Source organism: Phasianus colchicus, chromosome 25 (genome assembly GCF_987193195.1).
Source record: "Phasianus colchicus chromosome 25, bPhaCol1.hap1.1, whole genome shotgun sequence".
In the NCBI taxonomy this organism is placed as follows: Eukaryota; Metazoa; Chordata; class Aves; order Galliformes; family Phasianidae; genus Phasianus; species Phasianus colchicus.
In genome coordinates, this window is record NC_143460.1 from 5656379 (window position 1) to 5682470 (window position 26092).

The window sequence follows — 26092 nt, forward strand, 5'->3', positions numbered from 1 at the left end:
ATGGCACAGAGTGCTGTGCCCAGCAGCAGAGCCCTCAGCAGGGATGTGGAGTCACAGAGCAAAGGACTCCCAGCCATTTGCTTTGTTCAAGACACGAAAACCAGCCCAAACCCCAAGGCAGTATGGACGAGTTTTGGGATCCGACAGGGCATTTCTGGTACATCAAGGCTAAGCAAGGCTGGAATTAAAAGTGTGTAAGCTTCCAGGCTCACCAGAACACCCAGCAGACCCTTCAGCACATGAGCTGCTCAGCCCATGGAGCCGTGCTGCCCTCACACTGCAGGGTGCAGAACCAGAGATCCCTGCAACCCACACCGCCCTGCTGGGCTCCCATAACACATCCACAGACCTCACCTACTGCAGAACCAGCCCTGCATCCCACAGGTCGGTTACCAGTGCATCACCTGCAGCATCCAGGCGCAGCCAGCAGGCAGCCCTGGGGTCAGTGACCCATTCCCCAGTCCCAAGCAGCTCCACCTGAGCCTAAGTCAATAAAACCCATAGAATAACGCTTGGCAGCTTATGTTTCTGGCACGTGGTAACCGCCTCAATTCCTGAACAAGATGCAAAATAAAATCTAAAATCAACACGTTAAGGCCCACGGAGCTTCAGGCTTCCTGCTGCCCAGCTGTGATCCCTGAGCGCCTCCTGGAAGCGATGCTCACAGCATTTCTCTGCACACAGATCTTTTGCTCCCCTGCACACGAGCAGCTTCCAAGTGCTGCAAGTACAGATCTTCCTCCGGATTTTGTTCTGAAGCCTCTCCTACTTCCTCAGCATCTTCAGATGCAATCCTTCCCGCGTGAGACAAAAAAAAGGAGACACGTCACCTCCATTATTTTGCTAGACAGCGGCGTAGTAAAATCCAAAGGAAGATCTGCCACAGAAACAGGCGCTCCGTCAGCTCACACAGCAGCCTGCTGGGATGCCCACCCCGCACACATGACCTACATTCTTTGTTCCCCATCCGTGTGAAGGTGCGACGTGGCTGCTGGCAGAGGAAGGCAGCGGTTGGCGTCAGCTGCATGCTTTCCTACAACAAACACACGCAGAGGACACCTGGAGCACAGAACCTCTCAGAACCGACCTGCGCCATTCAGCAGAGCCTGGGCTCACCCACCAACTGGCGCAGGGGAATTAATCCCTGTGTGACCTGCTTGGGGCCGGCGCTGCCAGGCAGGGCTGTGGGAGCAGCAGAGCTGCGGGGAGATGAGCTCCTTCCTCCAGTGTTTCTCATTGGAGATCAAACCGGGCTCTGCTATGGACCACAGATTAACAACGGAAAACAAAATCTCAAATCCTTCCCACCGGAATCGCTGCCAAAAGAGGAGCCTGCAGCACAGAGCGGCTCTCCAGACTCAGGAGTTTCCGTGCCAATTCCAAACATGGAGAGCAATGAAAGCTCAGGCCAGCAGGACGCTCCTGGAGCAGCACGGCCAGCAGCTCAGCAGTGCGGGAACCACGGGGCAGGGCTGACCGCGGCTGGGGGCACGGCAGCCTCTGTGCTGCGCGCAGGAACGGACGTGGGGCACGGCTGGGCAGCACGGCACGGGAGGGACAACGCAGGGCAGCTCGGGAGCTTCCCTGCTGTGAGCAGCGAGGGCAGCAGCTTCCCCAGTGCAGCGCCAGGTCTGTGCTGAGCAGCTGCCAGAGCCCCAGCCTGGATCTTGCTCAGAAGCAGCAGTCACTTCTGCGTTAGCAAAGCCAGTGCTCGGCCCTGGGAGGGCTGGCTGCTGAAGGAGGAATCGGACCCTGAGCAACCGACCCACAGACAGGAGCTGCACGCCCAGCCCTGTGCTGGCTGGGAGGCAGGGAGCTGGAAGCCCTCACTCCCACCTCTGTCAGCAGCAATGAAGGTTCTTTCAGGAAGGGTAACCTCTCCGGCCCAAACACTCGCCATTCTCTCCCCACAGCCTCAGGACAGCATCCATCCGTGCCACCAGCACCGTGCCCAAGAGCTGCAGCGCCCCAGGCACAGCAGGGCCTCCAGTCCCACCCTGGCCACGCACACACTGTGCATGGGGCTCACCCACACCGCCCTGCGGAGCTGCAGCCTGGGCAGGGCTTTTTCATTAGCTAACAGATCCTGTTTCTCTCTCTCAAGTTTAGCAAACAAACAGAAAAGCAACTCTTTGAAATCCCCAAGGAATGGCCAGCTTTGCCCGCTGTGCCCTCAGCACTGCCCAGCACAGCTCACCATCTCCCTACAAACCCCACTCCCTCCAGCTCTGGTCTCAGCCCCTTTGTTCCTAAAGGGAAAACCTCACACTGAGTCCCACTTGGGAGCTTCTGGCTCCATCGCATCCAGCGCTTGTGAGGCAATCGGGATCGCCCCCCCACTCACCCAAACCTGCCATCTGCATGGGGTCACCCCTTCTGTCCTTCCAGACCCTTCCATAAAGATCAGAGCCGTTGGCTTGAGGTTCTGAAAGACCATTAAAACCTCTCCTTCACTGTAATTCCTCATTAAAGCTGAAATAATCCACGATTCCTCCAGCATGCTATCAATTTTGCAGAATCACAATGATCGTAATTAGAATCCTGACACACACTCAATTAGTTTGCAGCCCTCAGATTGTGACAATGTGACCAACAGAACCAAACAGTGCCATGGCAAACAGGATCACAGAACAGCAGCACCCATCCCAGCCCCACAGCTCACCCAACCACCCGCACACCCACCAAGAACTTCAAACCACAAACACAGCCCCTCTCGAAGCCTCCCAGCGCTGTGAGATCCACTGGAAGAGGAGCTGCTCACACAGGAGAAGCGCTGTGCCAACCCCTGTGAGCTGCAGGTACCTCACACAGACCTCCTTCGTTCTATCAGTGCACACTGCAGGTTATTGGGAGCCTCAGCTGCCCTCCTCCATGCCTGCATTATTCAAAGCACAGCCCAAATCTTCTCGATTCCTACGTTCAGCCATGGAGAGCCGTAATGCTGCCAGTATGTTGTACAGCATTTTATATTTTGAGACTGATGACCACGGTAAGGGAAGCTGAAGTGATTGCTGACAGTTATTTCTTCACTGCAGCAAAGCAGCTCCACAACCAAGGGAAAGAGGGGTCCATTCTGGAGCAGAACAGCAGGACACGCCCTACTTTCCACCTTTCATTCTTGAAGCAATGTTGGAAATCTGAGGGAATGTTTACTTCCACTAATTACTATTAAAAAGCCATCTACGTCAAACAGCAGCCACGCTGTGCTCCAACATCACCCCTCAGCCCTTGAAGCGCCCGTCCAAACACGGAGCTCAATGTGCTGAGTTCCAGACAAACCACCGCTCCAACTTACCACCAAAATGAAGAAATGCTAACAAAGGACGTGTTCAGAGAAGAAAATCCAACACAGCACGTGATGGACGGGCTGTGCAGCACCCACTGCTCTGCATTCAGTTCTGCACCTCCTCTTTGGTGGCACGCAAACTCCACGAGGCGACTGCAGGCAAAGCCCAGCATCCAGCCCAGCATCCACACGGCTGTGCTGTGCTCAGGGCAGCCAGCAAGGAGCTGAGCAAGGAGCCACCAAGGAGCCCTCAGCTCGCTTTTCCACGTCGAACACCAGTGCCAACACACACAGTCACAGCTGCGTCCTCCGTAGGACCACCATTTCAAGTCCAGAAGAGAATCACAGGACGCTATGAGGTGGAAGGGACCCCTAAGGCCGTGTGGTCCCACTCCCTGCCGCGCACCAGGACACCCCCAGCCCCAGCAGCGCTCACAGCCCTGCCTGGGGGCTGCAGGGACGGGGCAGCACCGCCTCCGTGACCGACCTCAATCCCCGCTCTTTCAGTCTGAAGCCACCTCCCCTCGCCCAACGCACAGAGCCGCTGAGCGCCCCGTCCCCTTCTGTCTTACAGCCCATCAGATGCTAAAAGGAAGAGTTAATACCGGGATTGCAGCATCCCACAGTCATCTGAACAAGAGCAAAACTCAGTCATCAGCAATGGCTGGAACAAACTGCAACGAAGAGGAAGGAAGCTTCTCTGGAGCACTCAAGTGGAAACTGTGAAATTCCAGCCCCCCTGAGCAGTTTTCTCTTCTGTCACATCCCTGGTGATTCCCCACCCAACACCCCCTGCCCCCTCACACACTTTTTGGGTGCCGTCTCCTCACAGAACGCTCTGCTGCTGCCCTGACCTCCAGCACTGATTCCTGCTGTGTGCATTGGGTGCTGCTCACTCCCAGCTCCCCGGGCAGGAGACACCCCCAGCCCTGGGGAACGCAGAGCTCTTCCCTTTGTGCTCTGCAGCTCGGAGCACTGACCTCCCGCCAGCCCCTCCATGCTGCAGTCAGACAGAACAGCACAGCTTCATCAGATGATCATTGTACAAGAGTTCAAGCCTAAATCAATGCAAAAAGGGACTGAATTCTGAATTTTTCTCCAACGTGGATCCCGGCTGGCACAACCACACAGGCCAAGCAGGGAGGCAAGAGCCCCACTGGGACGCAGGCCGATTCCCACACGTTCCATTGGAGAGCCCTGCAAAAAGGCCGATGCAGCCCTCGGCTCACCTCCCACAAACCACTGGATCCTACAGAAACCAACAACAGCTGAATATTCATCGTGCTCCTGTTTCCAGGAAGGCCAGGAATCACGTCAGGCCGGGCCTGAAGGGCTCCCTCTATGCTCCAGGCTGCTGCAGGCACAGCCATAGGGCCGGCATGGGGCAGATGGGCGGTGGGAGCCAAACCCTGCTATGGGGCGCTGCTCCCTCGGAGCTTTGACTGTCCTCACCCCGCTTCCAAACACGCCCAGCAAAGCCAGCAGGTCGCACAGGGGATGCCGGCCTTTGTGAGCGGAGATGGAGCGTGCTGTGCTCAGTCATAATTCCTTCAGAGCTGCTCGCCTCTGCCTCTCTAACAGATAACGAAGCTCAGAAGGAGCTTTTATTGCCGGGCTTTGGGTTCTGTGCGCAAGCAGATGCGATTTTTAAAACAAACCACAAAAGAAAAAAACATCTCCACAGAAATTCTGCTCTGCTCCCAACTGCTCAGTGCTGTCGGCAATACGCGCTCCAAAAAGATTATTCTCCTCAAAAAGATTACATAAGTTCAGCGTTGGCCGTGTAATGAAAACCATCTGATCCCCTCCGCCGGGCTCAGGGCGCTCCGTGCGGCCCCGGGAGCGCAGGGCGCAGCTCCTCCGGCACGAAGCTCCGCAGCCGCTCCGGCACCAACTTCACTTCAATTCGGCCGCCGACGGGCGCCCGGGCAACGGGCGGAGCTGAGGAGCACCGAGGAGCGGCTCTGACCGCGAGCACCGGCCGGCAGAGCGCCGCGCTGAGCCCGGCCCCGGCGGGGGGAGGTGCGGGGCTCCGCCGCCGTCGCCGTGAGCGCCCCGGCCCGGCCGTGCCAGCCCGGCTCCGCGCGGCGCATCGAGACGAGGAGATCCGCAAACGGTCGGCAGTCAGGTTTCCGCTCCTCGCCGTTCGGGCCGTCCGTCCCCGTAACGGGACCGCCGCTCCCGGCCGCGGGGCTGAGACCGAACGGCCCTCGGCGAACGGGGTCAGCTAACAAAAGAAAATCGGAACCCGCAATTGCGAGCGCACCGCGCGGCCGGGCCGGGCGACGAGGACGAGGACGAAGGCTCACGGCTCTTCACAGCGAGGATCGCGTTCTAAAATGGTGGCCGCGTCCGCCCGGGATCCGGGAGCGGAGCCGGCGGCCGAACTCCGGCTGAGCAGCGCGGGGCGCCGCAACTTGCGGAGATCCCCGCACGGGGGGCGCCGGGCCGGGCGCCGCGGGGCCGGGAGGAGCGCAGAGCGGAGGCCGCGGCCCCACAATGCCAACATGGAGGGCAGCACCGAGCGCCGCTCCGCTCCGGGGCCGCTCGGCCCAACTGCGCTGCGGGACGGCGCCCAGGGCCGCGCCGGAACTTTTCGTGGCCGAGCGGCGCGGGGAGGCGCGGAGAGAGAGAGAGACCTCGGCGGGGAGCGCGGGGCGGCCGGGTCAGAACCGGGCCAACTCCGGCACTTGGAGCGACTTGGAGGCGGCCGAGGGACGGACGGGGGCGGCGGAACGGCGGCGGAACGGCCCCGTCCGGCCCCGGGGGCGGCCAAACTTCCGCGCGGCGCCGGGGCGCTCCGGCCGGGCCCGCCTGCCCGGGATCGGCGCCGGAGGTGCGGCTGCGGGCCGGGCCGGGCCGCCACACAAAGGCCGTTCCCGGCGGCGCCATGCGGGCACTCACCGGCGGCGGCCGCACCTTGCAGATGCCGGTCTGCTCGGCGATGGGCCGGATCTTGTGGATGAAGGCGAAGGGGTCGGCGAACTCCTCCCAGCTGGGCTCGAACACCGGGCACTCGGGCGGGGGCAGGAACTCGGCCATGGCCCGGCCCGGGCCGCGCCGCCACCGCCGCCGACTCGGAACAATCCTCCAACAGCCGCCGGGGCCGCCGAGCGCCTCGAACGGGACGTGCGCGTCCGCCGGGAGGTGGGGGGTGGAAGGGAGGGGGCGGGGGGGCACGGAGCCAGAACGCGAGAGAAAAAGAGTCCGCCCCGGGCTGGGCGGGGGGAGGGGGCGGCGGCCGCCCCGCCCCGTCACGCGCCTTTGTGAGGGGGCGCCGGGCCGGGGTCGTCGCGGGGCGGGGGGCGACGCGGCCCGGGGCCGGCCGAGCTCTCGGCGCGGAGCCGCTCCGGCCCCATCCGCCCCGCGCCGCTCCCGGGCGCGGAGCGAGCCGAGCCGCGCGCTCCGAGCGTTGGCCCCGCGCCTTTGTGCGCGCCCCGCGGCCCTCCTGCCCCGCTCCGCTCCCCCCAGCACCGCTGGTTCGGGGAGCGCCCGCGGCCCCGCGCCGCCACCCCGGACGGCCGCCGGAGCCGCTGCTCAGCGCGGCGCTCCCCGCGCAGCCGCTCTCAGCCGGGAAACGGACGGGGGTCCCCGGCCGTCGGGCCGCGCGGCGCCGTGAGGGGCGCTGGGCCCGCTGTGTTTACATGCGCGGAGGGATCCGCACAGCTGACGGCCGCCGCTGCCGGCGCTTCTTTTTTTAAAGAGCCTCTCCGCCGCCCCCCATTGGCCGAGCCGCGGACGCGTCACCGGGGGGCGGGGCCCGAGCGCGCCGCGCGGCCGCATTGTCTGCGCCCGACCCCGGGCGGAATCGGTCCGGTACCGTCGCGTCCCGTTACGGATCGGCACGGTATCGATACGATCCCGTTGCGGCCCCGCGCGGCGCTCCCGCGGCAAAACGGTTCCGCTCCGCAACCGCAGCGCCGCGCGGCCGTTCTGCCCCGAGGCGCCGCCCGGCCCCGCCGTCCTCCCGAGCGGCGCAGGCCGAGTCGGCGGCGACGGAGCGCGACGTCGGACGGGGACGCGCCCCGAGGCCCGGTGCCGCCCCCCGCGACGCGCAGGGAGGCCCGGCCCCGCCGCGGCTGCAGCGCCGCACGTAGCGCACGTGCGTGCCGGCCCCGCCCCGCCCCCCCCCCCCCGCGCTGCCCGCACGGCGGAGCGGCCCCGCCTTGCTGCCGTTGCTGCCCCGCACGCTCGGCCCCGTTCCCGCACACGCGGACCGCGTGCCCCCGCTCTGGAGCCCCGCCGAGGCTCCGGGCACGGCACACACGCCGGCTCCCAGCCCCCGCTGCCCGGCCGCCATGTTCGGAGCCCGGCCCTTTCCCCGCGGCTCCGCTCGGCCGTAGGGACTGAAAGCCCCCTTTTGTTAGGCAGAACCGCGCTCGTGGCCTTAACGAAACACCGACTGCCGGCCACAGCTTCCTCCCCTCGAATAAAACCCGCGCGGTGCTGCCCAAAGCCCCGCGTTACTGCCAGGAAAGCTGCCCTGCCCGGCGCCTCGATGGGGCGCACGGTGGTGGAAGGAGACGCCGGAGCAGTTCAATGTCCCAGCGCCAAAACCGTCTGCAGGCAGCACCTGCACTTTCACCACGTCAGGTTCCCATCCCTCCGTTATTCCCATAATGCAGGAATTTAATTCATTAAATTGTTTACGGGAAGGAGGAAGTCATAAACTACCCCAACTTCTGCTCCCTGTTTGAGTAAGAAGCTTCTACGGGTCGAGCCGAACACTTCTCGGTGAAGAACCGAAATGGAAACCGCTTTTAAAGAGCGCACTGAATGCATGGAAGAGGCAGGGAGGGGCTCAGCTGCAGCCCCCGGCGCTGGGGGTCACCCAGCAGGCAGGGCCAGCAGACACCTGCAGCACAGATGATGGGCTGAGCTCTTCCCAAAGCCGCCTCCTGGCAGAGATGAGCTCATCCAGCACCGCGCCCTGACCTCGCCCCGAGGAGCCGCCCGGGCTCAGCTCGGAGCCGATGGAAGCAGCCCCAGCTCAGGGGTCCCGCGAGCTGCCCGCTGCCGTTGTACCATCGCTGTACCATCGCTGTACCTGCAGCTGGGAGCCGCTTCCCTCTGCAAAAGCAGCAGCAAGTTCAGGCAAACAGGAGTCTCAACCTATTTACATGAAGTACATGACAGCTGTTTTGCATTCTCATTTTTACACCGAGGGAACCTCCAGCAGCAATCCTCATACAACAGTCTGGGGAGAAAACTAAACTACTTCACCACCTTTAGAACGGCTGCTCCGTACCACACCCAGAACTCAAGGGTCCCCAGCATGGAGAAAAAAGCTTTGAGCAACACAATTTCTGTGGCTGTGCCAACGTCAAGGATGCTTAAACATTCCTGTATATCAGAAAGCACCAAAGTCCTGTTGGGGATGGCTCCCCGAGGACTCGTTCCATCAGAGCCAGAAGGGCCGTGTTTAGAAGCATCATTTCTGCTAATAGAATCAGGTACAAAGTCTCCTATGGGAAAAATACGGTGCATACAATGCAGGTGCTTTACCTTGGAAGTTATTACAGGGGAAGACAAAAGCACTACAAAGATCTTAAAGTTATCAGAGCAGAGAGGAAAGTTAAAATAAGAAAAAACAAGATTGGCTCTTGGAGGGAAGGTGAGGGGTCCAGTCTGTACACCCACAGGCATCTCATCGTTCCTACGTGCTGCATAACACAAAATGCTTTGTTGTACTTGGTGGGTTGGTGGCACAGCACTGTCTGACTTCAGAATCATTAGCTCTGGATTCCGTGGTAAAGAAGCACACCTTACAGAAGGAAAGGCAGATTCCTCCCAGTTGAAATGAGAATGCATGCATTCTTGAAGGGCTTGGTAGCCCTACTTGTTTCTAAGGATGTGCTGCTATAGAACTAGATCGTACAGCAGGAAGGGGCAAACAAGAACAGGAGCTGCTAGGAAGAAGCAGGAGCTCAGCCAGAGGAAGGCATCCTCAGTGCCAGCAGCCTCAGCTGCATCCCACAGCACAGAGCTCCAAGTGCAGCCTGGTCCCACGGCACCCGGCGCACCAGGAACTGAGATGAGCTCTAGGAAAGATCAGAGCCCAGGGCTCCAAGCAGACAAGATATCTGCAACTCTGGGCACTGAGAAAACCTGAACTGCTCCCAGAGACTCAGAAATCACGACAGGATGCTAACATCACAGGAACCCCACTGCGGGGTTACCTAGAAGCAGGCTGGAACAGATCCTGTATGAATCCAAGGCAGCGTCAGACTGCGGTGCCCAGAGAGGCTCAGTACCACGTATGGAGCCTACAATCAGCTTTTTGCCTTAAGTCACAGATAAGCAAACTCCACTGAAGCCAAAGCACTCAATTCAACAGCAGATTTCTGCCCTATTAAAATACATGTTCACAGCACAGGGCAGGGAGGGAAACATGCTGAGCCTTTCAGCTCTTTAAGAAAATAGATTCCTGGGAACAAACAGATTTAGTAAGCAGAATGTATGACAGATCAAACCAAACCAGTTTACCTGGGCAAACCAGCCACTTGTATGAGCCTGCAAAGCAGTCTTAATTTCATCACCAAGGCTAGGAAAGGGTTTTACATTTTCCAGAAAGCCAGCTGCTCCGAGCTACTGATACATTGGAGTAAAACATTAACAGTGTTAAGCTGCCCCAGTCTTGGGATCCTGGTTAGGAATATGGAGGGATCTGGATGAGAAATTCTGGACATTTCATTAACACAGCTTGCAGATGTTGCACTGACTCCTGCTGTGGTGCCAGGGATGCAGACTGCTTGGCTTGTGTTTTGCCTTGGCTGATTTGAGTCCCAACAGCAGCACCCTCAGATGGGTAACAATCGGGAACTTTGCTAGGAACTTTTGCTACAAGAGGAGCAGTTTCAGTACCTCGTTGTCTTGGTGCTTTTTCCCCCAGATGCTGTGCTCCAAACCCCTGCCCTGCTATGTGCTGGCTGACAACACGCAGGCTTCACATCTGCTGGTGCCTGCCGCGCTCGGGGGAAGCCTAACAAGCACCACAAGCTCTTAACTCTTCAGGCTGCAGGCTGAACATGTCAGCTACAGGAAACCACGCGGAGGGGCCACGCTGAAGGGGCAGGCAGGAAATCTGAGCCCCGTCTGTGGGCTGCGCTGAGCTGAGCGAGGACGGAAGTCCCACAGCTGCACACAGCTCCTGGTGGGACTGGGTCAATAGGCAGGTAGAGGCAGATGGGGAGCATCTGGGAGCCTAGAATACTTCTGTTCAAGGATGGGAAGTCCTTCACAGTTGTGCAACTCCCTTCAGCATTACTTTCATTAATAGTTTCTAAAGTCTCATACCCTCTCATTAGCTTCTATTAAAGGCTAAAGAGAGTCTTACTCCAAATCCAGGGCCAGACGACCGTAGGCACAAGGATAAGCAAAGCAGCGCCGTAGGAATCAGAGGCAGAGCTGAGCTCTGCTTCACACGCCTCTCCATCTCCAGCAGCTGCTGACTCACCCAAATGACAGCTGTACCTGCCTGCTCCCGGTGTGCCAATAGCACACAGCACTGTGGGACACAGCCTGCTTCCAGGCAGGACTGCCGAGGGTGGGAAGCTTCTGGGTAAGTGCGGAGGCTGATGAGGGAGCAGCCACCCGCGGAGCACTTGGAGAGTCAGCGAGGGTGAGGCCCAGCTCATTATCTTAAAGGTAGTGTCTAAAATAGGTCAGAGTAATCTAACCCTAAAAACCCCCTCGCTTCTTTGCATCAGCTGTGAAGGGAGCCATGGGTGACAAGCTCAGGTGTGGACCTCAGTGTCAAGGAAAGCATCTCAGCCACGCAGCCCCTGCAGCACAGTGGGCTGAATGGAAAAATACAACTTGCCATGATGCTCAGAGCTACAAAGCACATCTTTCTTAAAAAGGAAAGGGTGACTGCAGTGAAACAAAGCACCATCACAACTGTTCCCCTGAGTATCTGAACTCAGCTGTGGTTTCTGCATGGGTTGAGTGGAAACAGCAATAAAAAACCCACTGAGGAGCCCATCCCTCCTGCCAGCCGTGCAGAGCCCACTATCACCGAGTGCAGGCACATTGCTCCACCACAGATAAACCCACTGCCCTCCTCTCCACCGCTCAGTGACACTACACAGGCCCAGGCAAGGAGAGAAGCTGGTCTGGTAATAAACACTTAATTAAAGCTTATAGCAGAGAAAGAATGACAAACTACTGTTCAGGTTCCAAAAGGCAGATGTGCACAATCATTTAAGCCCTCATCAGTCACTAAAAAACACTAAAAGTGAGTCTAAGAGTAGACAGACAAGAAGTCAGAATGAGATTGGGTCTTAAGCCACCATCACTCACAGATGGAGAGCTCTGGAAATATTACTTACAGAGAGGGTATGGATGGAATGGCTGCAGATTGCTCAGATGCACTGGAGGATGTGTAAGAGCTGCATGAATTAAAGCAGAGGAAAATATTTCAGATAGTATTTCTGATAACACTGATGACATATGAAATGACCATGTTAGCCAAGGTAGCAAGAAACCACATGAATCACAACCAGGCAGAATGATGCAGAATCTGGTAGATGGCATGTAGGCTCAAAAGCAGCTGGTGACCCAGAAGGCATTTGAAGGAGAAAGGATGTGATTAAATAACCTGGCAATGGAAAGAATTTAATAAACTCCTAAAATAAACATAAATCAGGTCCCTCATGCACTGCATTCGGAGGTTTTTCAAGTTGCATTTCCAAAAATCTGGACTGCCCTGGCAGGCCTGGCTTTCCACATCCATCTCCACAACCCTGGCAGATGACACAAAGCTTTCAGAACAGAGCATCTTTTGCAAGGGAGTACAGGACTGAGCAAGAAAATCAGCTCCAGTGGCAACAAGTAGAACTGTAAGGCTTGCTCCTGACCTGCCAGCACCTGCACTTGCCAAAACATGGGAGTATTGGCTCTTGGTGCTTCAGAAACATTCCGCAATAGACACATGTGAGTATTTAATACAGCTGATCAAAACTAAACAAGGTCTAAATCAATGTGCAGACAAGCTGTCCCTCTCAACATTATCAAACAAATTTAATACACAGACACAGTCAGTAGACACCAAATACTTGTAGGCACTGCCGATAATGAAGCCGGTGCACATATGCTGCAATAGACAAAGCTGGAACTTAAACACACTGTTGATAACTGTAACAGCAGTGAACAAGTAAAGAAACAGCCGGAATTTGAAAACAGGAAGATAAACACTAAAAAGCAAAAAGAATAAAACAAGAAACAGAAGTACTTTGTGTAGAAGGGCCAGTAACTGTCGCCTGAATGGTGAGATAATCCAAGGATGAGGAAGCCCTCCATTGCTGGGTGCCATATGTGCTGGCTGCAAGACATTAACACTTCCCAAAAGTATCTGTGGACAACAGCAGGAATGGTTCTATAATGCACTGAGACGTGACTGGGACACTTCCACTAATGCGTGCACATGCTTCTGCCTTCCACATCAACACTCCATTTAAGTTGTGAAGATCAAAGACAGAAACCATTTTGTCCCAGTCAGCACCCAGTAATAGAGGCTGGGGTTCAGCTGCAGCTGCCCCATGGCACCCCATGCTTCCCTCCTGCCCACTGTGGCACTCACCTGACCCTGTGCTGAGCCACCAGAGCTCGTGAAACAGAGAGCTTTGTCCTTCTCCCTGCCCCAAGAATGGATTAACTTTCTTATCTGTTTAACACAAAAACAGTGGCAGTCAGCACAAGCACAGAGACAAGATCGCCTGGTGACAGAAGAGGGAGTACTAGGCAGCATGGGATGCAGCAGTTAGCAGTTCAGGCTGTCCCACAACAGCAGGCACAGATATTTAAACAGAACTGAAAGCAACTCCACATGCAACACAGCTTTGATAGTGCAGAATTGCATGAAATCAGCTCCAGAACCACTGGAAGACAATGGCACACAAAAGTGTTTCGTCAGCATCTCTCAAACGCTGCCTACCTGCAGTGCTCACCCACAGCAGGTTCTGCAAACTGCACTTGGAAATAACCAAAAAGCCACAGACCTCCACCCTCAGCACTGCCAAATGAAAAGCAGCCCCTGCAAGTGGTGATGGTGCAAGACTGAAGCGCGTGTGACAGCTGCAGCCATAGAGCTCTGACAAAAAATAACATGGAAATGCTTGAGGTCTTGGCAGTCTTCAGGAACACCACTTGGAATTCATTCCCACCACGAAGCATCGCAGTGTGCCACCAACAGCAGCCACCAGTGAAAAAGGAGTCTGAATAAAGACTGACAGCCAGTAACCTCGTGGAGGCCTGTCTTACAGAAACTCAGAGCAGTGACAGAAAAGGTACAGTGAGCACAGGTGGATGGAGTTTGAGATGTTTTGACAAAGGATTGATCTGAACTCAACACCTTCAAGAGGCACAAATTGCACAAGTCATCCACATCACTCCAGGACCAGCACCTAGAACAGAGGGAAGTTGTCTGTTGTTTTCCCTAACCCTCTTGGTGCTGTAAAAGAACCCTAGCACACCCAGCCCTTACTACAGATAACTCATTTCCAGGTCTAATAAATGGAAAAATGAATCTTACCCACCAAACACAAGGCACGGGAATTTGGCAGTTCTGAACTGCCCGAGTACCTCCTTCACCCATCTCTGTTGGATGAACTGCTGACCAGCACAGCTTGCTCCTGGCTGTCGGCTCCATACCTTCCAAGTTCTGGTCATGCACATCTCCTATACAAGACACAGTATCTCTATCTTTAACAGACTTTTTCTTCCTAAACTTCTAAGACTTGGAAAAGAAATATGATCTCAACATCAAAGACATTGAGAAAAAAAACTTATGAATTTTTAGGTTTACACAAAACTTCAGCAATAAAGTGAAAACTGCCCGTTTAGTGGATCTCTGCACTGTAACTGCACAACTGAAGTTCTGCCTTTGTGAAGCATGCCCTACGTAAGAGAAAACGTGACCTTGTACAAAGGCAGAAGTCTCATCTGGCACAGTACAGGCTTTTGTAGAGTTAGCAGCACTGCAGTTCAGATGGCAAGATCTGTCTGCTGCTGTGCTTGTGCAGGTTTGGCTGGAAATGGCAGAGCTGAGCGTTGAATGACTGCTCCTTGCTCACCTTGCATTGCTCAGAGAGTAAGCAGTACTGCAGCAGAGGGCTCAGCAAGGCTGAAGGCTGCAGGCCTGGGACAAGGCAATTCAACCACCTACAACTGCACATCAGCAAAGCAGTGAACTGACACTGCTGCTCCTCTAGTTCTGCCAGTCATTCCAGATTTTCTGCAATAAACAACTAAACTGCCATTGAGGTATTGTTCTGTGACTCCCCTTGCTATCACACAGCAGGAAAGGCACAAGGTGAACCAGAGAATCCTTAATACCGAGTCCATCCACCACAGATAACGCTCACTTATTGCCTCATTCAGAGGCAGTGGTGGAAATGAAGTTGTTGCACCGCGTTTCCCTGCAATGGCACCAGTAGGACAGCAGTAGGACAGACCCACAGACAACCAGCCACACGCAGGCCAGTTCACCAGTGTGCAGGCAGTTCACCAACCGTGTCTGCTCACTTCCTCCTCCACTCCATGAGTCAGTGTTGCTCTATCAGGTTATGGCCATTAACTGCCAATCTCAGCATTGGAAGAAAGCTGTACCACCACAGGTAAAGGTATATTTAGCTCCCACTAGACAATGCCTGCACTTCTGCCAGCACCAACAGGCACACTGCTGCCTTCTGAGCACAAGGAGGGGATGCTTCTTACCGAGTGAGACACATTCAGCAGCATCTCCCTGCTGTAACTATCTCTGCTTTATGTCTGAGAAAAACAGTCTTATCTTCACTCGCTACAAGTATGACTACACTGAGGGTTAATGCTCACCAGTTAATGCAACAGCATGTTTCTTAGTGCTGCTACCAAGAAAACCAGTGCATGACACAGACTGGATGCGCGGCGTTTGCAGCGTGAGCCCAGTGGTTAACAGATGACAAAGCATCCCTTGTTAAACCTATCAGTGGCAGCTTATCATTTTTCTACTTCTGTTAAAACAGCACATGTTATTTTTAACATGTGAAAGCATAATGCTTTCTCAATCTCAAACCTGATGAGCACAGTGAACAAGATGCCCTGGCTGGATCCAGGTTCTCAGAACTCAGCACTCAACATGCTGAGTCCTTTTACAAGAATGTTCTGCAGTTCTGTGTCCTGCATCAGCTCATCCATCACTGTACACTGCACAGGGAACACTTTGACATACAGCAAATAACTCCCATCACATAAGGAGCAGTGTCCTAAGAAAGGGTAATCCTCATGTATGATAAAGCAATAAGCTGTACAAGCAGAACGCTGCAGGCAGGTCTCAAAAAACCAAAAGAATCCCAGATAGGAAGATGACAAATCACAGCTGAAAAACCACACTGAAGGTCAGTTCAGGAAACCATTCCTATGCACCCCAGTACACACAGGTTCTAAGGACAGCCATGGTGCTGGCACCAGCAATCACAGGGCCTTCACAGTCTGAGTATGAGATCCTATACCAAATACCTCAACACCTGTAAGGGATGCAGCAGCCTCCTCAAGTACTGCTCATGGCATTGCCATCACATTAGAAGTCTGAATACATGCAAGAAAATGAAGTCAATCTGACTTGCAATGAGTGCATCTGCCTCCTGGGCCACATCTAGCACATTTACTTAATTAGCTAATCAACAAGAAAATAAGTTGTCAAGAGGACTTCGAATACTCTACAGCTGGTCAATGTCTTTCCCTGATCTCTGTTTCATTCTGTGAGTCCATGTCAAACATTGCAGCATTATTTGAGTACTGTAGGTTTCCCTACACAGAACATAAGGTGTTTTTCTTACCACAACCAAGACTCCTGCTAAGCAGGTATAACTCACCTTCATCAACTAACACAGGCTCCGAGGCTTAGCCTAAATCACGTTCATCAAGTCAGAAGGAAAACAAATAAGGTTGAAATAGGACTGGGAGTTATTCTCCATCTCAAATCCAGTCTCTTACAGACTCTGGCATCGTATGAACATCAATATTCAAGCACCATAACACATTTGACTATTCTCCCGTAACAACTTCCGTGGGAGAGATTTAATAATCACCCATCTAAGGCAGAAATGAAAATAGGTTATTTGTAGATCACTGTGCTTTGTGTTCCCAAGCCTCCACCCAGACCACGCAGAATGTTTCAGAGGTATTCACATTTGAAGATAACTGCATTAGCCAAATCCTCCCATTACATCAGATACACAAATTACAATCCTTTCTTCTGCCTTCCACATAAAGCTAAACCAACAAACTTACTGTTTCTGCAAAATAATCACTTTTAGGGAAAAGTGCTGTTTAACCCCAACCAGCTAACTCAGACTTTGCTTCAGACAGAAGGCGCCGTGCAGACAGCATGCAGGCAAGGACTGCAGGACAAAGCAGCAGGGCAGTCACCACAGGCCCCAGAGCTCCTCCTGCTATCACACACAAGAACATCAGCTCCCCTTCCTGCTTACTCTCTCAATTACTCACAAACAATAACTCTAAGTTAGAGTTTGTCCCACATTCTGGGAGCAGATATGCACTATTCAAACAGCAGTGCCTTAAGAACAGTAACTTCTAGCTGCAGCTGATTACTTTATTCAGTTATCTTTCTCAGAAAGAAGTTGGAACTTAGACCATGGACTGTTTGTGTACAGCTGATGAAGGTACATAGTGTTTGGACACTACTGGATGTCTTAAAGAAGTTTATTCCAATCGTTAGACATGATTTACACTGCTAATAAGAAGGCACTGAAGAAGACCTGCAATTCACGTTGGCTGCATTCAGTATTCTTCACCTTCATCTTCTCCATCCATCGAGTCTGTGCCCACTTCTTCATAATCTTTTTCAAGTGCAGCCAAATCTTCCCGAGCCTCTGAGAATTCCCCTTCCTCCATCCCTTCTCCAACATACCAGTGAACAAAGGCACGTTTGGCATACATCAAATCAAACTTGTGGTCAAGACGAGCCCATGCCTCAGCAATGGCTGTAGTGTTGCTCAGCATGCACACTGCCCGCTGCACTTTGGCTAGGTCACCACCAGGAACCACTGTTGGTGGCTGGTAATTGATGCCAACCTATGGGAGAAGCACAGAAGACCATGAGTTTCCTTGTAACATTCAATAGTGACCATAGTCAAAGAAGCCAGAGAAAGCAGCTCTGCACAAAAACATTAAGACTCTCATTTCTCAACACAAATCAGATACTTACCTACAGATTTCAATGAGAAAATACACTTAATAAGTCCATTACAGTGAATGATTAGTCTTAAAAATAAAAAAATAGACTCAAGATATAACTGAGACTTGCCTTAAAACCAGTAGGGCACCAGTCCACAAACTGGATCGTGCGCTTGGTTTTGATAGCAGCAATAGCAGCATTGACATCCTTGGGGACAACATCCCCCCGATACAGCATGCAGCAGGCCATGTACTTGCCATGGCGAGGGTCACACTTCACCATCTGATTGGAAGGCTCAAAGCACGCATTGGTTATCTCGGACACAGAGAGCTGCTCATGATAGGCTTTCTCTGCTGAAATAATTGGGGAATACGTTACCAGCGGGAAGTGGATACGAGGGTAAGGCACCAAGTTAGTTTGGAATTCAGTGAGATCCACATTTAAGGCACCATCGAATCTGAGGGAAGCAGTAATGGAAGACACAATCTGACCAATGAGGCGATTGAGGTTGGTGTAGGTCGGGCGTTCAATGTCCAGATTCCTACGGCAAATGTCATAGATGGCCTCATTGTCAACCATAAAGGCACAGTCAGAATGCTCCAGAGTGGTGTGGGTGGTCAGGATGGAGTTATATGGCTCAACAACAGCTGTTGAGACCTGTGGTGCAGGGTAGATGGCAAATTCCAGTTTTGACTTTTTCCCATAGTCAACAGACAGGCGCTCCATCAGCAGGGAAGTGAAACCTGAGCCAGTGCCTCCCCCAAAGCTGTGGAAAATCAGGAAACCCTGCAAGCCAGTGCACTGGTCTGACTGAAAGAGAAAATACACGTGTCACAGCAGTGTACAGACATTAAGAATCCCCAAACAAGCCTACTCCAGGCTCACGTGACCACTCAAATCTGGCATACGAACTGATCAAGCTTCAGGAAAGTAACATTTAATTCTTGTACCATTAATCATGGAAGCATCTCAAAAAAAATCCCAACAAACAAAAACAAACAAACAAACAAACAAAAAAAAGCCATTCCGAACTCATATCCTTAGCAGTTTTAAGCCACCAACATACTGGAAGACAACCTTTCCACTTCTCCCTAAGTTACTGCCTCAAAACATTTCCTACTCCCATTCTCTGGAAGGCCATTAGCAGTTATAGTTCTTTGAATTTTGCCTTGCTTGATAAACTGTCTAACCCTCGCATTGATCTGACATTCTTTTCCTGCACAAGATGTAGCAGTCTCCTGTGCCAGAACTATTGCTACAATACTGCAAGGGCTGTGGGCATGCAGCTTATGTCAGAGACGAGCTGTCAAACTGCATTACTTCACCGTTCTCAGATGAAGCCAGGCTGCATTCCCCAGCAAAGAGTGCTGCATGATGCTTACCTTTATTCCCAGGGCTGACAGGGAAGTAAAACAGCTTCTAGAGGGAAGTTATGACCATATTTCTCAGGTCAAAGTCCAGACTCAGCATCAGAGCCTGTGGCAGCCAAGGTCTTGATACCAGCTTTGATCTGCAGAAGCTGTATCTTTCACTAACTCATTTAGCATTCCAAATTAAAGCACCAGAGATAAACTCTCAAATCTTACGCAATGAGAACAGCCAGCCTTCGTGGTATTGGTAAAGTACATGCTAGCTGATCTAGAAAAGGAAACTCTAACCTACGTTGTCATCTTCAGGATTAGCCACATGAAGAAAGCACCAGGGAAACTGAGCTATCACAGACTACTGATATTTACTTGTCTTCTACTGCTGCTACAAAAAAACTGAGTCAGAAGTTACAACTGAAGGAAATTCAAACAAAAATCTAAACCACGTGAGCTAACACCAACTTAACCTTCCTTGTAAGAGCCCCAGCCAGAGACTAGTCCATTTCCAGCAGGAACTGTGCAGATCCATTACCTCAGTCCTGGCTTTCTGAAGTTGAACATGATGATATAAAATGTTGGGCATCTCATCAGCACTTTAGGCCATTTGAAAGCCCTATCCAACAGGAGTAACTCAGCCATTTTCAGCAAGCTAAGGATAAAAACGCACGCAAAGTAACTCCACAACTCCCCAACCATGTTACAAGTTAAAGCAGAACTTATAGGCCTATCTATTTTGACAACTTCATTTCCAAATCCTGTAAAACAGGATAAAGAATCTCGTTTGAGTGCCTTCAGAGAGATGTCTTACCAGTTTCCTGATACGCTCTAGGACTAAGTCAATTATCTCTTTCCCAACTGTGTAATGACCTCGAGCATAGTTATTTGCAGCATCTTCTTTGCCAGATATCAGTTGTTCGGGATGAAAGAGTTGCTTGTATGTTCCATTCCGAACTTCATCTGGGGAGAGAAGAGAGATAAGACGTTGGTTTTCTAGGTACACAGATTCATCAAGCTTCTGAGGCTATTCAGACTAAGGTACCTTGCCCTTATTTACAGATAAGTAGTAACTGGTTTTCTTCCTATCTGCAGATGGTGCCCAGTAGCTAGCATACCCAAAGCGTGGGACACCTGAGAAAATCCACTGCCCAGAAAACTGTCCCATTTTCACAAGGAGTTTTTGACTTGCCAGAACTATTTGCAGCTAAACTACACAAGCAGAATCACTCTGCTGTATTTTGGAACTCAACTTCTGACGTTAATCTGCAAAGTGGGTCTGAAGTACTGCTTTTCCCCACGTTTCCCAAGTCATCCACATTGCTGCCTTCTTGCTCCTGCAGCTGTGGGCACTCAGAGCCTGCATTGCTGGCTTATCACCTTCTTTCCTTTTCTTGTACTTTCTGCCAAGGGCAGAGGGAATGTTCTAAAGGAACAAATGTTATTCAAATATTACTAGTGCAGAAGTAAACTCTAGCATTAATGGCTCTTGCATGGAGAATTATGAGGTATAACCCTTGGGCTGTGTGTTGAGGCCAGCAGGCAGGAGAACCAAGCTGCCCTCTGCACACGCTGTCCCTCACGTTTATGTTTCACCATGGTAGATTTAAAGTCACTTCCATCAAACTCCCAGACAGGTTCCTGCCTTATTTCCTGGCAGGAAGCTCTGACAGCATTTTACACACCACGCACAGAGCTGGTGCACACATGCAGCAGTCCTTGCTTTCACCAAGGGCAGCATTATTAGGAAGCCCCAGCAAACCCCAGTGTACACACATGGCATCTATAGGGGTGCTGCATGCAGCGATGTTCTGAGACAGTGCAGAGGGGCACAATGCATGCACAGGAAGAATAATCAGAGCAGGAATAAGGAAAGAATGCTGACCCCCAAAGGCATGTGATGTAACCTTCCTAACAAAAGGCCCCAGTTCCTTCAGTATTGCCAAGCATTTCATCAGACAGCCTTTTGCCCATCTCCCATACTGCACTTCCATCATTAGCAAGCACTAATGAACACTACAATGTATGAGCTATCCCACGGCTCAGCAGCTTTCCTCCAGCAGCAAGGCAAGAGCTCTGCCAGCTGCTCTTCCTCACCTCCTTTCTCAGCCTTTCCTGGTTGCTCAGAGCCACCACCTGGCCAGCAGCAGAGGGAGCAACAGCTGTGGGGCTCAAGGAAACTACACCTGATGAGCCACAGCTCCTGGCAAAGGGTCCAGATGTGCTGTACTCAGTGGATACAGTGTTAAAGGACACGGTTTAGTGAAGGACTCAATAGGTCAGATTGATGGTTGGACTTCATGACCTTGGAGGTAACCTCGAACCTAAATGGTTGATTTTATTTGAATGTTCAGCCTAGACCTGCCCAACAGCCTGCCTCCTGCAGGTCACAGAATGGTTTGGACTGCTACAGTTAAAGCAAGCTACAAGGAACCCTCACTCTTGGGGTATATAGGAGTAGCTTTGGCCTTTTCACTCATTCCCTTCACAACTTTTTATATATTAAACAGAACACATAAACACAGCAACTGTACAAGCATAGGCAGTGCAGATCTGAGCATCCAGAATTGCCACTGAGGACAAAGACAGTCACACAGACTGGTGACAGAGCAGCCAGCACCACGCAGTGTGGAGTAAGTCAGTGGCACATGTATGGGCTGAGCATGAAGCTCAGCACTGCCACAGCAAGGGATAACACTGATTTTCAGGATAAGGGGGGTAGTCATAGATCGGGGAGCATAAAGTTGAAGTATTAATGTATTTGATTTTAGATGCACAGTTGAGATTCATTTCCTCAAGCAAAGCAAGACAGAGGCCAGAACACTGCTTTGAGAAAGCAGAGGAATAATGCTACGTACAAGAAATCTGCTTAATGAGGTATATTACAGCTTTCTAAAAAGACACCTGTGTCTATTGAACATATTCTGTGTGCTTTCAAGAGGTTATAACTATCTTCTGTAGCAAAAACATGTGGCATATTCAGAATTTAATTCTGCAGGTTGGCAGAAGGTGGTGTTTAATCCATTGGAGTCCCACTGAACATAGAGCCAAGTGCTCTCCATTACCAGGAAGATGTAGGCAGCCTTTCTGCCTACAGAATTCAAAGCCCCAAAGCACTTCTTGAGCCTGGAGGAACGGATCCCTTGGGCAAAGCGTGCAAGCTAAATCCAATCTTACAGCAGGCACTACAGTCACTTGCGTACATCACTGTATTTACCTATCACTGCTGGCTCCAGGTCCACAAACACAGCACGAGGAACATGTTTTCCTGCTCCAGTCTCACTGAAGAAGGTATTAAAGGAATCATCGCCTCCGCCGATGGTTTTGTCGCTTGGCATGGTCCCGTTGGGCTGGATGCCATGCTCCAGGCAGTACAGCTCCCAGCACGCATTTCCAATCTGCACACCAGCTTGACCGACGTGGACTGAGATGCACTCACGCTGTGGGAAGGAAAAGATTGGATCACTGGCAGAAACAGCAACTTCCTTGTTTACAAAACATTCAGCACACACAGCTTGAACTCCCATATTGCAAGGCTGTTTGAACATTGGCCTTATTGTCCTGGTGTTAAGGGCACTGGGCACAAACTCAGCAGGACAAAAGATCCTTTCAGCCACCCACCTAGGAAGACCCTTTGGGACACCGTCATCTTTACAGAATCATCTCTCCTCATTCACCCTATCCTCAACCAAACAGGGAGAGCTTAACTCACCTGAGCCCTTCGGCCAACATTCATGATCACAAACAGTGATTTAGATGAACTGATGACTGCACGTCACTGGCCTAAGCCTCCAGAAAAACACTTCTGCACTCCAAACCCAGAAGCACTGTCACCAGAGGGAGTGAAACCGTTCCTAAGATCCATGGCCACTTTGGTTAATGCATGTAAAATCAGAAAAAGTATCCCGATCACCTCAGGGAGCTCCACCAGGAAGCCCTTCCCCAAGCAAACCCTGCTGAAGTCTGAAACAGGCTCCATATTGCACTGCTGTACAGAGTGCTAAACTGAGACTGAACAAAATTGGGCCTCGTTTAAATTGTGCCAAAACAGTTATGTCAGCAGGAAGATCACCCATAGCAATTTATAGATTCCCAAGGTGCATTTGATGTCCAGAGCACAACGCCAGCTTCCTTAACACTGCAGCACACAGCTCTGAACACTAGGAGCCAAACCACAAGTGAACCAGCTCCAAGCTCCTGATCTGTGGCATTTCGTGTTCTTCTCATTTTACCAACTTCTCGTTCTGAGTGACAGAGCTAAACGCGTTCCAGAAGAGCTGAGCACAGGACAGCTTTGAGCCGGTCGCACTGGACTGCACTCAGGCCCTATGAGTGGGTGATACGAGTTGTCCCCTAAAACTCCAGGGTAGCAGGACCTGGAACAAATGCAAGAAAGCAGGAGCAAGTTGGAAGCACAGCTTCCAGAAGAGCAATCCACAAAAAGCTGCAGCCAACCACACAAAGCTGCTGCCAGCCCGCTGCTCTCCAGGGCCACAGCTTCATCCCTGCCCAGGTGGGAGCGCTGGGCCTTGCAAAGCACTGCCATGGCAGAGGACAGCCAACCCACACACCACGAAGAAAACAACAGGAAAAGCAGCTTCAGCACACAGCCCAGCAAGGCTGCGCTGTCCAGAAGCCAGGCCACAGCAGCGAGGCCACACTGCCCTTCAGGACAGCCCACGGCTCTTTTCTCCACTGGCAGGGTAAGTACAGAGTTATTTCCCCCATTTCAGCCTCACACCTGCAGTGACATCTACTGCTGAGATGTGCATCGTTAGCAAAGCTCCAGGCTTCGGGAAGGTCACTGGCGGGACGTGTAGGGACCAGCGTGCCCCCAAAAGGCGAGACGTGGGAAAGGTCAAAATAAATACCGGCTTTCCAGCAACAAATGAACGAGCGGCACTTCTCGAAATGCCACAAAGCAACGACAGCTCGTTACAAAGAAAGCCTCGGCAGCACAACCACAGCGCAGGTCCTACGGGCGCCGTGTTAAACGCGGGCATGTTTGCTTTCTGCAAGTAGGGAGTCCAGCACCGGGGGCAGAGCAAGGCAGCGCGCCTCGCTACAACAGCGGCAATTAAGCGGGAGGCGGCCCGGCTGTGCGGAGCCCCGGGGGCCGCACGAAGCACCGCGCGCGTTCCGCGAGGCGCTCGCACCTGAGCGCGGCAAGGGGCGCGCGGGGCCGCAGGCGGAGCCCGCCCTGCTCTGCGGGGCTTCACCGCCACGGGGCCCGGCACCGCCGGGTGCAGCGCTACCGCGAGTTGCTGCGGTGCGCGGACGGCTCGTGAAACCAGACGGCGGTCACACGGGGAGACGGGGGAGAACCGAACAGCGGAACAAAGGCACGGAGCGGGGCACGGCGAGCGGCCCGCCGGCGGCAGGGCGGACACACGGCCGGACACCGGGCCGCCGCTCCCCCGCTCGGTCTCCCCGCAGCCCCGCTCTGGAGCCTCCCGGCCCGGCGCCGCCATGTTCTGCGGAGCCGCCACCATTTTGGGACGAGGCCCCGCACGGCCGCCGCTCCCCAGCCCGCCCGCTCCGTGCCCGGACACCGCGGCAGACCCGCGCCTCTCGCCGCGCACGGGCGGAGCCGCCCCGCCCCTCCACGCCGCGCGGAGCCGAGCAGCGCCGGCTGCCGCCCCCGCCCCCCGCTCACCATGGCTCGGGCCGGCAGCGCTGGGAGCGACAGACGCGCGACGGGTCTGAGCGGCACCGCAAACGCGGCCGACCTTCCCGGGACGGTTTATATAGCGGGAGGGACGGGGCGGCTGACTCCCCGCGCGTTGCCCATTGGTTAAGCCTCATGCGGAGGCACCACCCCTTCGCGGTGCTATTGGGGAGTCCGCGAGGAGAGACGATCCGCTCAACCAATCGGTGACAGGTAGCGGCCGAGCGGGCCGCGCCATTGGGCCGCAGATATGAATTTCAGCGTCTTGCGCTAACTATTGGTCGATTCGTAAAGAGGGGCGGAGACGGGGCGGTGCTTCGCCTTCCCGCCAACGGAGGCCAGCGCCCATTTTCTCACCTCAGGCGCTGGGCGCTGCTCTCCTGGCGCGCTGAGAGGACTTAAACGCAAACGGCCGCGTAGAGACCGCTGAAACCTGTGCACCCGGAGTCAAAACGCCCCAACTCAGGCTGGGTGTTAAGAGAAGAAGCGTAAAAACGATTCAAAATCCCTGCCGTGTTTCTTAACGTTTACAAACCAGCAGAAAGAGCAGCGCTGCGCTGTAACGCGGGCGGCCGCTCCTCCCTCGGCCGAGCTGAGCTTCCAGGGCAGGATACGAGCTCTAAACGAGGAGATGCTGTTTTCCTCTTCCCGAGCTGCAGGCACCCGTGCAGGTTTCCACAGCGCGTGCGAGTCAAACCAAAGGGTGCCAGGCCCCAGAGCGCGCAGGGCTGCGGCCAGCTGTGCGCGGGACGCGCCGCAGAAGGACGCTGCTAAGCACGGCCAGCAGCTCCAGGGCAGACGGACGGACGCCTTCAGCAGCACGGCCTGCGTCCTTTCCCTGGCTCTCAGGGCTCCTCCAGCTGCTTCTGAACAACCGCAGCGGGTTCCCTCTGGCAGAGCTCCGACACAGCGCCGCACGCACAGCGGCTGCCTGCCTTCCTCCAGGGAACGTAGAGACGCTGCAAGACAAGGAACGTGAGGGAGGGAACAAACGCCGCTGAATGCAGCACTGCCTGCTGCTTCCCCAGCGAGAACCCTGGGTACATCGTGGACAAATGCACCCATGCGGGGGATTCTTACAGCACGGCTTCTCGCCCCAGGGACGCTTAGCTCCTACCGACACCACAAAAGGCCCCGAAAGGCTTCTCAAGGACGGGCTGCCCGCAGCTCTGACCTGTCCTGCCAGACAGCGCTCACCCAGCAGGGCAGGCTGCTGGAAAACCTCCACTCTGGCTCTCATCACTTTGTCCTCCTCTGGCGGCTGAGCTGCAGCTGCTTTGGCAGAACATGAGCTGCTTTTCGGCCCAGCTGCGTTCATGGGATTGGCGCCCGCCCTGAGCTGCTCACAGCTGTGCCAAGGAGAGAAGGATAGCAGAGCATTTCTCCGGGCAGAAGCTGTATCTGAACAGTTCATACTTTAACCAAAGACAAAATCAAAGCCCCCAGAAAGCAACCACGCGGTGTTTGACCAAAGGACACCCTCTGCCACGAGCCGCTGCCATTCACACAGCACACTGACATCCAGGTATGCAGGACTGAAAGCTGTGCTGTCAGCTCTGCACAGCAACTCTGCAGGTCAAGCTGTGCCACTCCGAATGAAG

The 26092-nt window shown here is 53.8% G+C and overlaps 2 protein-coding genes across 5 annotated transcripts in view; both read right to left on the bottom strand.

The window, feature by feature from the left end:
• KDM5B (lysine demethylase 5B) overlaps window positions 1–6468 on the bottom strand; it is a 28125-nt gene extending 21657 nt beyond the window's left edge. For 2 of the 4 annotated variants that reach the window (XM_031608674.2, XM_031608673.2), the window contains exon 1: window positions 6191–6468. In XM_031608674.2, the coding sequence (XP_031464534.2) occupies window positions 6191–6328 (138 nt within the window). In that variant the 5' untranslated portion in view covers window positions 6329–6468. Of the gene's footprint in view, window positions 1–4515; window positions 5084–6190 lie in introns of those variants that run through there. The other 2 variants (XM_090124360.1, XM_090124359.1) reach the window with 1 other exon arrangement.
• A 10505-nt stretch (window positions 6469–16973) lies between these two features.
• Window positions 16974–24625, bottom strand: LOC116238732 (tubulin alpha-1C chain). Its single transcript, XM_031608575.2, has 5 exons — window positions 24480–24625; window positions 22041–22263; window positions 19638–19786; window positions 17592–18272; window positions 16974–17359 (listed from the first exon to the last, which is right to left on the bottom strand). Exons 1-5 carry the CDS (start codon window positions 24480–24482, stop codon window positions 17066–17068), a joined length of 1350 nt encoding a protein of 449 aa, XP_031464435.1. The 5' UTR covers window positions 24483–24625; the 3' UTR covers window positions 16974–17065.
• Window positions 24626–26092: the final 1467 nt, after the last annotated feature.

Excerpts from the sequence above, each read along its gene's own strand:
- LOC116238732 (XM_031608575.2), bottom strand. Across the intron at positions 19,787-22,040 it reads CCTGGAGCCAGCAGTGATAG|ATGAAGTTCGGAATGGAACA; the intron begins GTAAATACAGTG and ends TTCTCTCCCCAG. Across the intron at positions 18,273-19,637 it reads TAGAGCGTATCAGGAAACTG|TCAGACCAGTGCACTGGCTT; the intron begins GTAAGACATCTC and ends TTTCTCTTTCAG.